The sequence below is a fragment of the Elaeis guineensis genome, chromosome 11 (assembly GCF_000442705.2).
Source record: "Elaeis guineensis isolate ETL-2024a chromosome 11, EG11, whole genome shotgun sequence".
NCBI lineage: Eukaryota > Viridiplantae > Streptophyta > Magnoliopsida > Arecales > Arecaceae > Elaeis > Elaeis guineensis.
The window spans coordinates 114397548-114412992 of NC_026003.2; the positions used below are offsets into that span (position 1 = coordinate 114397548).

General features: G+C 35.8%; 2 protein-coding genes across 7 annotated transcripts; one reads left to right on the forward strand and one right to left on the reverse strand.

The window, feature by feature from the left end:
• Window positions 1-3580: 3580 nt before the first annotated feature.
• On the reverse strand, window positions 3581-7976 carry LOC105054048 (actin-101). 6 transcript variants are annotated; one of them, XM_010935434.3, is made up of 6 exons: window positions 7843-7972; window positions 6963-7134; window positions 6105-6178; window positions 5605-5998; window positions 3923-4536; window positions 3581-3848 (listed from the first exon to the last, which is right to left on the reverse strand). In XM_010935434.3, exons 3-6 carry the CDS (start codon window positions 6162-6164, stop codon window positions 3783-3785), a joined length of 1134 nt encoding a protein of 377 aa, XP_010933736.1. In that variant the 5' UTR covers window positions 6165-6178; window positions 6963-7134; window positions 7843-7972; the 3' UTR covers window positions 3581-3782. The 6 variants fall into 6 exon arrangements, with proteins under 6 accessions (XP_010933736.1, XP_010933734.1, XP_010933733.1 ...); XM_010935432.3 differs by having other exon boundaries at window positions 6105-6182; XM_010935431.4 differs by having other exon boundaries at window positions 6963-7060; window positions 7843-7954.
• A 4877-nt stretch (window positions 7977-12853) lies between these two features.
• LOC105054047 (uncharacterized) lies at window positions 12854-13520 on the forward strand. Its single transcript, XM_010935428.4, has one exon. It carries the CDS (start codon window positions 12886-12888, stop codon window positions 13282-13284), a length of 399 nt encoding a protein of 132 aa, XP_010933730.1. The 5' UTR covers window positions 12854-12885; the 3' UTR covers window positions 13285-13520.
• The last annotated feature ends 1925 nt before the right edge of the window (window positions 13521-15445 follow it).

Consider the following 15445-nt stretch of genomic DNA (forward strand, 5'->3'; position numbering starts at 1 on the left):
ATATTCTTCATTTGATTAGTTTTTCCCATGAAATCAATGCTTTTAGAACCTGTTTGGATGGTCCAAAATCTTATGGGATTCATAGGTTGAATTGGTACGATTGGTAACATCATTAATTTATAGTATCCATGAATTTTGTAGGATTTTGGATTTAAGCATCCAAACAGGCTCTTAAACTATATATACCATGTCTCTTGGAGCAGTGTCCACCAGCCAGGATGTATGGCCACGCCTACATACGTGCCTACACACACATACGCACACATATCTAACATACACGCACCCATATACATAAAGGGATGGCAAACGGTTGGGTATCGGTTTGGTAGACTATTATCTATATTTGTTCCATACTCGTTTTAGCAGAGCGGGTAGAGCTAGACACAGGATAGGTTGAATGAATTGGATCAGATAAAACTACAAAAATTAATTTTTCATACAAATCAAATCAATAAAGTATAAAAATAAATCTTAGAACTTCATATAATATTAAACAAACAAGAGTCAGAGATATAGAATATAACAAATTGAAATCTCAACAATAATAGAAACATAACAGATAAAAATATTGCTATTTAAGAAATCAAGTTTTTTTTAAATTAAGAAAAAGTAATCAACTAAAAAAAAGAATAACTAAGCATCATGGTTAATTTGAAGTAATCTTTCAAAAGACCTGCCGAGGACATTTTTTTTTCTCCTTATGGGGTTTAGGCAGGCCCACTCTAATAGTTCTCTTAGTTCTTATAAGTATATGCCTAATCCAGTGTGACTTAATTGGTTATCTTGGTCCAACCCTCCAAACATGCCCTTAAGTGACTTTCATCTATCGATCATTATAATATTATAAGTTAAAATGGCTATTATTTGTATGGGCTTATGGGAGTTGAAACTGTTAAATTTCAAAAATTATGATTGTTATGATGATAATGGAAGAATAGCAATATTATTGTTTAAATCAATGTTCACTCAAAAAATTATTTCTTCTTATTGCATTTCTTGGCAGAAACTTGGTATAAAAATCTAAATTTTGTAATAGTATTTAATTTTAAAAACAACACCAATGTCAAATATATACTGCTATTCTTGTTATACAACAGCTAGGTAGAGTAGAACTGTTCTACCATATGGACTTTGGACTATCTAATAAAATATCACCGTATCATTTGATGATTCAAAACTTTAAAAGTTCCTGATTGATTGAAAAGCATAAATGAAAATAAAGTACACAATTAATCATCATTAGTCATTTCTAATCCAACTTTTGGTGAATTTTTTTAATCTTACGGTATGATGTGATGATGTTTTATTAGATGGTCCAAGTCTACATAGTAAAACAATTCTAACCAATAATTTCTCCAACTAGATAACAGTCTAACAACTGTAGTTATTCAAATATGTGTTATAAATATTTGCCCGTCCTTACCCTCAGCTATACCGCACCAAAGCGAGTCATGCTTCCCTTATTGGTTGCTTTAACCCTCTGTTTGGTATGAAAGATAGATTGAAAGAAGAATAGATGGAGGAGGTAGAATGGATAAAAGAAAGGATGGATGAAAAATCCATCCATCCTCTCATACGTTTAGTGAAACATGAAAGGATGGGTAGAAATAATTTTTTTCTCTATTTGATATAGTAGGAATGAGAAAAATGATAGATGATATTTTTATAACATTTTACTAAACTACCCTTTGATAAAATATTATTATTATCAATTTATAACAGTTATTTATATTAAAGAAGTAAATAATCTACAAACTTATAAGCTTTATAGTCAATAATTATATGAAAAATTATATGAATATTTAATTTAATACATGATTTCATAAGTTAATTATTAATAAACTAATTATATAAATAACTAACTAATTAATAATTTAGTTTAAATAGTTAATTAATATTATACAAATAGTTAATTAAAAAATAATAAATATAAATAAAAAAAATAGAAGATAATCTAATTATGAAAATTATATATTAAAATTAAAATAATGACTAATAAAATTTAATAGTATATGATTAATAGTATAAATAAAAATATATATAAATAATATTAATGAAAAAGTAAAGAAGTATTATATTTTTATCAAAAAAAATTAATGAGGAATAATTTTGTCAATGTTAAATTCCATCCTTCAATAATCCATCCATTCTTCTTTCATCCTCCCAATTTGAGAGGATACAAAATGGTAGACTAGGGTAGATGGACAATTCACTTTTTTCATCTATCCTTTTTGTAACTTTTTTAATCAAATGGTGGATGGAGGCCATCCATCCTTCTAATTTTATCCATCCACTCTCTCATGACCCCAACCAAATACAGCATAAGAGCTGTATAGGCGGATGAATGGAGTGCGTTGAGAGCTGTGCAGTGGATGATCTGTGGATCCTGCGAAGGAGTTCCAATCCTTCTTTCGCACAAAAGATGCAGCACCAACCTTGCTGCGGGTATTCAGGGATTGATTCGCTTTGGTATGGCAGGAGCAAACTTAGGTGAAGCCAACTTGTCCAAGTCCGTATTGGTACTTAGTGGGGGTTGGTTGGCTATATTGGTCGCTTATGGAATCCCCAGGTCATTGTGCATGCTTTCAATGCGGAAGTTTTTTCAGCTTAGCTTGAATTTTGGCAGGTCATCCTAAACAAAAATTCTAGGGTGCGTTTGGTTTGCCATTGGAACTGGAGTCACAGTGGATTGAAATAGAAATCAAAATGATCATATTTTTCGATACATTGGATTATTTATTAGAGTTAGAATGCAATTTGAATGCTAATAAGGAGTTGGGATTACATCTTGAAAAATTGGGACATTCCATTTCTCTTTGAAATTGGAAACGGAATAGAACTTCTTCAACCAAATGGTTATTCGTAGTCCTATTCCAGAGCTTAATTCCCCCCTACCAAATATGCTCTTAGATTCTTAGAATGGTTATATCCATGAGTTTGATTCTCCTGCACGTGCAGGAGGAGGAATGTTGCAAACGGAATGTTAGCATCTTTAATTGAGGACATGTTCGGCTTTCAAGTGGCTTCAGCTTCGTTCATGCATGTACTCTATTATCGCGTCGATCTCTTACCTTTACCTCTCAAGAGGCAACTTGTGGTGAAATTACCACTCAAAGCATCATGCATAAAGAAAAGACGGGCTTTTCTAAAGAAAAAATGGAAAAGAACGTACAGACCGTGCATGATAAAACTCATCATGACAACCATAATGCGTTACCACCAACTACTATTTTAGACGGTATCACCTCTTGCCTCCCAGAAGACAAGTCCGGAATTCCGTCCATGGAGAAGTCTGCCCTCATTCTGGCCCCCTTTGACAGGTCCTGGTTCCACAAGCACATGTTCAATCCGACTAGGAGACAAGGTTCCAGCCTGGATGGGATGGGTTAGGGTTAAAGACTGGTTGGCTTTGTACCACTCTGATCCCAGTAAGAACAACAACAGCGACATGATGCATTATTTAAAACCTTGATTCGAGGATAATACCTTCTCTAACCTGAGAAAATGGCAAGCACTAGGCTACAAGCCTATTTGTCTGCCACAGGCAGTACACTCGAGCGAAACATGGAGACCATAGATGTCACCAATCCAAACTACATATCAATACTTATCTAATTTTTCTAAATCTTACATGATACATATAATTTACATAAAAGTGGGAGCTAGAGTCAATTGGAAAAACATAAAAACAAAAACAACAAACAAACATAAGCATTCCTCACCCAGCCAAACTGCTACCACCAAATATATCAAATACACAAACAAAGACTAGAAAAGAACATCTAGAAACACTTTCTGTGGACAATGGATGGCCCCGATTCATCATACTCTCCCTTGGATATCCACATCTGCATCACATAACAAATGTCAGCTGTGAAAGAAATGGGGATAAGATTCTAGCTGAGGTGGTAGTAGCAATTACCTGCTGGAATGTACTCAGGGAAGCCAGAATTGATCCTCCAATCCAGACACTATATTTCCTCTCAGGAGGGGCCACCACCTTGATCTTCATGCTGCTCGGTGCAAGTGCAGTGATCTCCTTGCTCATACGGTCGGCAATCCCGGGGAACATAGTTGATCCACCACTAAGCACAATGTTCCCATACAAATCTTTCCTGATGTCAACATCGCACTTCATGATAGAGTTGTAGGTGGTCTCATGGATGCCGGCAGCCTCCATGCCAATAAGAGAAGGCTGGAAGAGCACCTCAGGGCATCTGAAGCATTCAGCTCCGATGGTGATGACTTGACCATCCGGTAGTTCATAACTCTTCTCAATTGATGAGCTGCTTTTAGCAGTCTCAAGCTCCTGCTCATAATCAAGGGCCACATATGCGAGCTTTTCCTTCATGTCACGTACAATTTCCCGTTCAGCAGTGGTTGTGAAAGAATACCCCCTCTCAGTCAAGATCTTCATAAGGGCATCAGTCAGATCTCTACCAGCAAGATCAAGCCGGAGAATGGCATGTGGAAGTGCATAGCCCTCATAGATTGGAACAGTATGGCTAACCCCATCACCAGAGTCCAGCACAATGCCTAAAGTTGAAACACAGAAGTATGATTTTAGATACCTGCCTATACAATTGAGCAGGATTTCTAACATGACTTGTTTTTTGCATGACTCATGATTAGGTTCAAAAGTTCTTTTCTGCAACCTGACACCCAGCATTTTGCAAGTGTATGGTTCATATATCATTAGCATTTGCACTCATCAACAACTGGCTCTGGGGATTAAAAGAACAAAATAATCAAAAAGGTACCTAGCAACAAGATGATGCAACATGCAGAATTATGATGCCATGAGGCATTTAATTCTGATCAGAGCAAGTCTCAATTTACTTTAAAATTAATAAGGATTTAAAAACTATTTACACACACACACAAACACAAGACAATTGAAGAAGAACAGTCAAAAAGGACTAAAAAAATATCTGCAAATGAAATTGACTAAGCCACACACACCAAAAAAAATCTTTTAAAAAAATGATTAAACATTAGGAAGAAGAAAAGTCAAAAAGGACTAGTAAATGAATGTTACGAACACCTTTGGGGTCAAGCAACAAAGTCACTATGGATATTCATTTAGGATGCATTTGGAAGTGGAATAAGTTGACTCAGAATTGGTTAACTTACTCCTACGACTCTTCGCTCCAGAATAAATTACACCACCCTGCATGGTGGAGTAATTTATTCTTGGGTTAACTGGGATAAAGAGATTTGGAAGGAAAAGATTGTGTACCATCCTTTTAGAAATACCTGTTTAACCCTCTAAAAAAGTGGTTCAATCTAAGTGCCTCCATGAGTGTTTGGCTGAAAAAGGATGGAATAACTGGGTTAAATGACTTTTACTCTCTTTTACTCTGCTTCAAAACACAGCTTAACAAGTTGAATCTATCATGCAATCTTAAAGCAGTAAAAGAACAATGTCAATCTAGAAGGAGCATAGTTTATGAATATATTATACCAAAATACTATGACATTAGCATGCTTAACAAGCTGTCATTCCTGCCTCTGTCACTTGCATAGAAGAAATTAACCAATCACAGTCACCAGCCAGTTAATCAACAGTATTGGTTCCCATAAAGCTAATTTCGTGTTACATACCTGTGGTACGGCCACTAGCATAGAGAGAGAGGACAGCCTGAATGGCAACATACATAGCAGGCACATTGAAGGATTCAAACATAATCTGCGTCATCTTCTCTCTGTTGGCCTTGGGATTAAGAGGGGCTTCTGTAAGGAGAACAGGATGTTCTTCTGGAGCTACCCGGAGCTCATTGTAGAAAGTATGATGCCAAATTTTCTCCATGTCATCCCAATTGCTCACAATTCCATGCTCGATAGGGTACTTCAGAGTCAGAATACCTCTCTTGGATTGGGCCTCATCACCAACATATGCATCTTTCTGTCCCATCCCAACCATCACACCTGTGTGGCGGGGTCGACCAACAATACTTGGGAAAACAGCCCTTGGTGCATCATCTCCAGCAAATCCAGCCTATCAAGGAAATATATAAAAGTGTTTATTCATATTTTATTACACCATTTACCTTTTCAATGTAGAAGGATGCACCATGCATTACAAAATGATTTGTGATTCTCACCTTCACCATGCCAGTTCCATTGTCACAAACAAGAGGCTGAATATCCTCAGTATCAGCCATACTTTACAATAAACCTGCCTGTGGATCTGTGTCAGTGACTTATAGGAAGCCTAAGACAATGATGGGAAACACCTAATACACAACATATGAACGAAAAAGGAAAAAAAAAAAAAAGTTTTCCAAGTTCCAGCTTAGTCTGAAAAGAAACTATATGGCAAATTAGACAGTTTCTGCTGATATAGCTAACAAAGTGTATAGCATGTGATGTATTCTTAAATGCAATATAATGAAGATGGAATTAAGATCTAGAAAGCAAAACCTAAGATGGTAAACTAGACAGTTTCTTTGCATCACATAATCAGACATGTGCAGCAGATTCAGTTCTTTATTTTGGATTATAACAATATATACATACACAGGTACATGCATACTACACATATGTATATGTAATATGTATACGCAGACATGCAGATATATAATGCACATATCTGCATACATACATAAGATACGCAAATACAGAATGCACAGATGCACATGCATGCGTGCACACATATACATCAATACTTATAGGATTATTACGATTAGAAATTTATAGTTGTTAGAATTTTTAATGAACAGATCCTAATATCTCTACTTCTGACCAAAATGTTTACAAGATCCGTGAATTTATTTCCCCATGAGTGGGACTAGGGAGCATACAGGATCCACACTTGAAAAACATGGAAACGTTTTTCTCTGCAAGGGCATGAATTTGAAATAGAGTTACAGCAATGTAAATATTAGTCTACAACATAGATGATTGAATCACAATTCTTCCCATTTAACAAAATGGTACAAGAGCAGTATAGATATTTGTACCTTATACTCCAGTTTCCAGCCGCATTATGGTTGTCCTGGCAACACTTGTCTTTCTTCTTGTACCATTGGTCATGTTTTTTTCCATTAAATTCACATTTCTAGCATCAGATATTTGCTTCATTAAACTACCAGTTTCATGTTGCTTGTGCAACTCTTTTCTATCCTGGCAACACTGTAATAAAACATCCAAATACACAACTACAGACAGATATATAACCTCAAGATGAAATCTCCAGAGTTACAAAGTTCTAAGCAGATGGCCTTCTAATACATTGAAACAATGGGAAGGGGGAAAGGATCATCATATATTTCCTTGACCCAGCATGAACATCAATTCCCACAATTCATAAATCAATGTTCCAACATTGCTATGAGCGAAATTTCTAAAGCTTATAAATCATCTTAAAACTTCCGGAGCAGCAAATAGCATCTTACTCATCAAGGGGAAAAAAAGAAGATTTTGACTCACATAGTCACATTAATGGATCTCACGGTAAGTTCATCATCTTTACGCTGGAAAGAAAAATCCTATGTTCCGTCTTCGAACCTCATCCCACGCGACTTAACCATATCAAATCTTAAACTAAATCTAGGAAGTTTGAAACTTTTGTTCAAACAATAAAGAATTTAATACGACAATAATTCAAATTAAAGGGAAAAAGAGGTCAATTTATTCATTTATCGACCGAAAGACCACAAGATTAAGAACCCTAGATCTAAAATCAAGGCAATGACAGGGTTTCTTGGGAGAAGAAACTAGATCGAAGCACAATGTTCGAAACATTAAGCGTTAAAACCTTCAAAAAAGATCGCGAGAGATTAAAAAAAGCGACGGGGGAATCTTGATGGGGGGAGCGGAGCATGGTTGCCAAAGGATTACCTCTTGCCGAGGGAGGTGACGAGACCGCGGTCGGAGCGCTTTGCCTTCGGTCGGAGGAGGAGAAGAGGTTCGGAGCGGGAAAGGAGGGAGAGATGAGAACTAAGAAGGGAGAGGCTGGGCTTATCAAAGCCCAGGAGCGGCCCAGGCCTGGCGGAGATGAAACCCACATGAAATGATCGCAAATGAGATGTAAAGGATGGCTGCTGATCTGGAAAGTGCGGCGTGGGAGGCATCATTGCGGCTTCTCTTTTTCCGACCTCGTACCTAGCTTAGTTCGCTTTTAAGGTAAGAGACCCATCCATTATTGTTTATTTTTACCTAGCTTAATTCTTTATTGTGGAATAAATTTAGAAACTACTGGAAGGATAAATTTATTTGCTGAGTAGAAAGGTTTTAGTATTTGATTAGAGAAATAAGTGAAAAACATAGAATATATTTAATGTGCATCGAACTTCGAGATATTTTAAATTCTATCCTAAAGATAAATTTATTCTCTTATTTTCTATATGTTTAGAGAGTGAAAAAGTATCAAATAATAATTGGAGGGAATGTAGCCTCGGTATAACTCTATCCCTCAAAATGATGTAATAAAATTCCATCTCATCAGTCTACTTAAGTCTCCACATGGTACACTAAGTTTCAATGATCTTTTTGGTGTCTCGCTAGAATATTCCCAAAGGAGGGATATTCCAGTAAGAATGAGAACGAGAACGAGAATGGGGCAATTACCGCCCCTTTGTTTTTCTCCTTAACTTCCAGTGGATGATAAGCCTTTGATTGACAAATGGGGCCCATGCCTTGCGGAGGTGCAGATTTGGGTGCTTCGGAAAGTGAGTTTGTTTAGAAACTCTTCTCTTTTTTTCCTGAATAAAATAAAGAAGGCTAGAGGGGAGACAGCCTGGGGGCAAAGTTGCGGTGGGCGGCAGCTTTATTTTGTTTCTCCTTTTGCTGCATTTAGCTTTACGATAACTTCTCTTAGCTTTACCATCATGCCTTCCTCTCCGTTGTCAGATCGATCGTTTCTTGCTGGGAATCAGTTGGGGAAACCGTTTTCTGATTGCCGACATTAGCATGCAGTTGGTTCATGCAACTTTACATTAATCAGATTGGGCACTTGGATCACCTCTATTTGAAAGTTTGGATGTTCTTGTCTTAGAAGGAAGAGTGGAAGTGTTGATATTCTTGGATTAGAAGGGAGAGAATTTTGTTCCAAAATATGGAACTAGTAGACTGTGATTGATTCATATCATTGGTGAAATTGAAAAGGAATTGTTACAGAAGGCAATTATTTCTGATTGCCTTGTGTTTGCCATAAGTGCGGAAAGACTTTTATAATCTTGTTGGACCACCTAGCATTTGTTAGGAATAGGAACAAATCATGATTGGATGTGATAATTATAATTCCTAAATGCAAATCATTATTTTGCAATTAGTTATTTTTTAGTATTACAATAATTTTAACTTGTATACTCGAGGATGTTTATGCTACGAAAGAAAATGCTTGTTAGACTTTCAAACATGTAACTTTGTCTCCAAATGTTATATGATGTTTGTAACTTGTATGGCACGAGGAATACAAAAATTTAAATGGTCAATAAAATTATCGATTTGATTTTTTAAGTTTCCTTTCCATATGAAGTTTGGATTTCCATCTTTGGCTGACAATAAGGATCTTGGACGATTCTTTTGTACATGCTTTGACTCCTAATTTACTTGGCTGCAAATCTTAAATATCTTTTCTTGATTGAAAATGCTTTGATTCCTTTTTTACAATCTATAATATCTCTCATTGATTGAAGAGTTTGGAGTTTATTTTTCCTTCTTATGATTCGGATTGGATTTCCTTGTTACCTAATTTATAATTGACATGGCCATTTTCTCCACCGATGCCAACAAGACATACGTAGTTCCATGCATTTGTGGTGACCCTTGTTAGTTGTCAGGCATAGAGTTCCTTCCTACATGGCATCATAATATCACCAAAATATGGGATAAATTTTTCTCTTTTTATTTGTTTTATTATTATTATCATGATTATTATTATTATTATTTGTCTTCAAAGATCATGTGACAAGGAATAGTTAACTTATTCAATACAACTTGAACATGATACCCATCCACTCTGTATCCTTTCAGGCCCTGCTATATGATTACCAAAATATTATGGCTTTGCTTGCCTTCCTCGGAACCAAGAAAAAAAAAAGAGTTCCCTCATAGATTTCTATGTCGATTGCCAAACTAGGATAACTACTTCAAGAGATCAAAGCATTGTGAATCAATGAGAAGTGTTGCAACTTTTTTGTTCACAAAGGATTAAAAAAATTTTAAGCCGGGCCAAATTTGGGCCAGGTTTTAATCATCAAACCCAATCCCATCCTATTTAATAAATGAGCTTAATTTTCAGACCCAACCTGGCCACTGGTATAAAATCTTATACCGAGCCCACCCAAAACTTTTCCGGCTCAAGTGTGACCAAGAGGACCACTTAGCTTGAACGGATCTAATATAAACATTTCTCCCCAGAGAAAAAGGCGTGTGACCCCGCCATGCTCAACATTTCGAGCCTCAATTGATGCACAGTACGTACTCATACTTAAAGCAGCTCTATTGAAAGTGTGTAACCTATAAACAATTTTTTTTTTTTACCTTTCTTTTTCTTGTCTTTAAATATACCTGTCTATGATGTCTCGTGCTCCTCAGCTTGTGCATCTCGTTGAATGGTTAACTGTGACACAACTTGAGCTCTGACCTAATGAATTAATATTGGAGATTATTTAAAGCTATAAGGATATACTGGAGTTGAATTCCCACCTAATTGCGTGATTACAAATGCTTCATTCATGGATGGATTTTTTTTATTATATTTTATTTTTGATATATAAAACAGCTACATGCGCCATCAGGTGCAAATATGAACCTTCTTCACCATCTTGGTTTTATCGAGTTGAGCTACCGGGAAAGGGGAGGCCGAGCAACCCAACATCAAACCTTTTGAGGGCATTCAACAAAACTACAATCCAAGTATTTGTAATGTCATTGCATTTTTCTTACTAATCTCTTGGTGTGGATCTAGAAGACCAACATGCCTATTGCTTTGGGACTATAAGAACACCAAAATATATATAAAGTAGCACCAGGAGTCCAATGTTAAAGAAGTTGACCATGCCGAGGCAGTGGAACTGGATGTATTGGATGTATGAAGTTTGGTCATAGATCATGGATAGTCCTGATTGTTTTCTTTGTTCTCTACTTGTATATCTTTTTATTTGTAAGGAAATTGGCTGTCCTACATAGAATAGGAATTGGGACATGAACCAGCTCTAATGTCAAGGAATGAAAAGAAACCCAGACCTTCTTATATCCGCTTTGTTTCCTCTTTTATTATTTTTGCAGTCGTCGTGCGGTTGCCAAATAGAAAGATGTAAACTGTACAACACTGTAGGTGATCCCCACATAATTACAAAGAAAGTATGGTTAAGTATTATATTGGTTCGATTGTCCTTGCATGATCCACTTATACACTAGTAAGCATAGCCTCAACAAATAATTTAAAAAACATATACTGTTTCTAGATGTGACCATTTAATCTACCTTGTTCTTCCTCTACGATAAATATTTATGTTCCTTATCCTTTTTCTAATGTTTTATATTATTTTTTTCAAACTTTTATATCTGGATTACCATATGAAATTTGATAATGTAGAAAAATCAAGAGGAAATTCAAATTCAGCTTGAATTGATTGCCGTTTAGCTTTCAGATATCTGTTAGCTGGAATTCTTATTTGCTACTTCTACTTTCAGTTCTGATTGACAGATATAATATATATATATATATATATATATATGTGTGTGTGTGTGTGTGTGTGTGTGTGTGTGTGTGTGTGTGTGTGTGTGTGTTTATAGAACAAGCATGATAATTATGCATAGCAACGAGAATTATTATTATTTGTAAAATTAAATTCTAAATTATGCATCAAGGAGGAAACATTAAACAAAATTTGATCAACAGCTGATTTTAAAGTGGCAGAACCAGGTATCAGGTGTCCTAAAATTAGTTTAGGACATCCGGATATGGTCCTTGGAGTCCAATAAATTTTACTACAAAAAGTAGGCCAAGTGGTTCTCTCATGAAACTGCCTACATGCCTTGTGCTCCATACTTTTGCATACTAATAACAGGAGTCAGACGGCCCAAAATTGACTTAAATATACGGTTTTGAAATCCTCTCCACTACCTTTATTATAGCATGTAGCCTATACCACCACCATCACCACCATCGTAACAGCTCTGAGTATCCTTTCCATCTTCATTTTGCCCTCGACTTGATCAATGATTTGCTTTCTCGTTTGAACTTCATATTGTTTCTTTCTTGTTGACCTAATGGCTAGGGAACTAAAAATAAGTATTCTTGATTGTAAATATTTTTTTATAAAAATTTTTGATTGTAATTATATACATATACTGTAATTTTTGAAAAAAAAATTTATTCATATCATTTTTCCTCTCAATATATACTCCATAAAATTCACATATTTTTGAGATGAGCTACCCATTTTCTACTTAATTAAGAGACATGCCTACATGAGTAAAATGAAGTGTACGTAGAGACCTTAAGTATAAGGATTTGTTTTTGTTAGATTATTCTTGTTTGTTGAAATAATATTTGCTAATTAGACCTGTAAATCTAAATTGCCTTGAAAATTTTTCAGCACAATTTTTAGAAAACCTTAGACTACATTCAAGTATAAAATTACACTTTTGTACATGGCATGCTTCCGGTGGACCGTGGGAGCCACCTCGAACTGACTCGACGTAGAGAATTTGTAATTAGTTTGGGGTTAAGAACTAATTCACCCATTAACACTCTCACCCATATTAATGCTATCAGAGCTTCGGGTCGGACCCACCTCATATCCCTATGGTTCGTTGAACCTAGACGCATCCTATCACCCTCAATGGATCCCATCCATTCCTACCGATCGAATAAAGCCGCCCGGATTCTCTAACTTTCCGGAAATACCCGGGCGGGGCGGCGGGCAGGCGATGGCGCCAAGGATGGCAGCGGTGGGGAATCCGACAAGGATGGTTGGGAAGTTAGAGTTAGGGCTCGGGATGGGGCCAGGGGAGGCGGTGGCGGAAGTGGAGGAGCTCCGGAGGAGGAACTCGGATCTGGAGCTGGAAGCGGCGGAGGCGCAGGCGAGGGAGAAGGAGGCGCGGCGGGAGCTGGAACGGACGCGGGAGAGGCTGCGGGTGGTGGAGGAGGCGGAGGAGCGGCTGACCACGGAGCTCGGGGAGTTGGAGGCAGAGGCGGTGGCGCAGGCCCGGGCCTACCGCCTCCGCATCAAGGCCCTCTCCGACCAGCTCGCCATCGCCCACGAGATCCTCACCTCCACCGGCTTCCACTGCAAGCTCGTCGCCCTCAACAGACCAAATAATTACTAAAATTAGCTGCTATATATAAATAATAATAGATTGAAGTCACGTACTCTCTCTGTGTATATGTGTTCTCTTTGTTGCCGTTTTTGTTTTGCTTTTGTTGGATTGTGGACATGCAGCAGGAGCTGTCAGTGAGAGTGAATGATAGAAGTGATCCAGTGATCGGTGTTTGTAGATATATCTTTGTATAGGCGTGCAATTTAGTTCTGTTGATATAAATTAAGTTGTAATTTTTAATTTTCTTTTTCCTGTCCATTCCAGTTTCCTAGATGGGATCGGTCCTTTGTTTCCAATTATATATACGACAGGTAGTGGCTGGTCTTCTTCCTAGCTTTCTTGTCCCATAAATAGAGATAAAATACAATCAAAGATTTTAGTGATTTATTGCACAAACTGATGCTGTCTACGATATGAAAAAGTATATATATTCTCTAAAAAAATCCAACCATCTGATTCGATCTATGTGATCAGTCCTTTCCATCATCCAGAACATTGTCACCGGCGATATGATGATACGTACCACATGCCTGACTCCTATTCCAATCGTACGTTCTTCGTTTCTTTTTTTCTGTGTTCTCAGACCGCCAAAGCTCAACAGAATTATCAAATAGCTGATACGGTTCTCTAAAGACATCTCCAACAGCATATTATCCAGTAATTTAAATGTATCAGCCAAAAACAACCATCAAATAAAGGAAGCGTATCTTCTCTGATCTCAAAAAAATAGGGCATCACCGCATTTAAATCCAAAAAAAATAGGACATCACCGCATTTAAAATAAGAATCAGTCTTCCCTTTTCTTAAATGACGGTCATTATCCATCAACAATTTATTTAGCAACTTGTCCGGTGGAAAAACAGCATGTGGCTTTGATGGATGATAGTTTTTTTCAAAAAAAAAAATCTAAAATGTAAGGTACTTATTATGTTAGATGTATCATCTATGTGCGATATTTGTCGTGTTGGAAGACAACTGATCTCCTTTTTAATGTATTTGTATATATTTTTTATGTGTTCATGTCCTGCATGTTAGAATTGTCGTTTTAATCGATGAAATAATGAATGATCCCTATATAAAAATGTGTCCAAACGTAAAGAAAATTGTTTGTTTATGATGTTTAGGTTCGAGAGAATTGACAAATATTCGGCCATGATTTGAGATGTACACATGAAATGTTAAGGATACAAGCAGTCTTTGATGGACAGCAAGAATAAAAAAATTCTCAGTTTCACATGAATATAGGCATCCAGGCTTGCATTTTATGGTCTCGAGTATCGTTTCAAATGGTGATAAAACAAAAACGGCTCCAAAGAAAATAAGGGCATTATAAGACTTGGAATTATTATAGACCAGAATTTTAAATAAAAGAACCATTCATTCCCACTGATATATATATATATATATAAAAGCAGCAAGTAGACAGTTGTTGTCCATTTTGAATGATGTGACTTACCATTTGGGAGACCGGGTGGCGTATCCTTCTACGCCTCCCTTTGAATCGGCCCCCTGCACGCGCACTACAATTATCCGAGTAAAAATTTAAAAAAAAAAAATCCTCAGATGATTGGACATGACAGCAATGTTGGAGATGATGCTTATAAAAATCGAGTTAATTATCTAAATAATTTATAAAATAAAATTATTTATTAAAATAATATAATTTTTAATTTATTTATAAAAATAATATAAATCTATAAAACATCATTTCAAACGACGTTTATAGCCGCCACGTCACCATCCAAAAAAAAATTAAAGTCATCATTTAAAATAATATTTTTAAAAATATTATATTTTTTAAAACGTCATTTGAAATGGCGTTTTCAAAAATACCATTTCAAACGGCGACTTTAATTATTTATCTTCAAAAAAAATTAAAAAAATTATAATTTTAAATTTATAAAAAAATAAAAATTTTGACTTTGATTCAAATAAAAATCATCATTTTAAATTATTTTTTCCATTTCAAATTAATTTTTTTAAAAATATCTAAAAAAATTAGTCTAAAAAAATAAAAATTATAATTCTAAATTTTAAAAAAATAAAAATTTAAATTTAAATTTAAATAAAAATCACCATTTCAAATTAGTATCCCCATTTCAAATTAATTTTTTAAAAAAATATCTAAAAAAACATATACCAAAAAAATATAAAAATAAAAAAAATTATA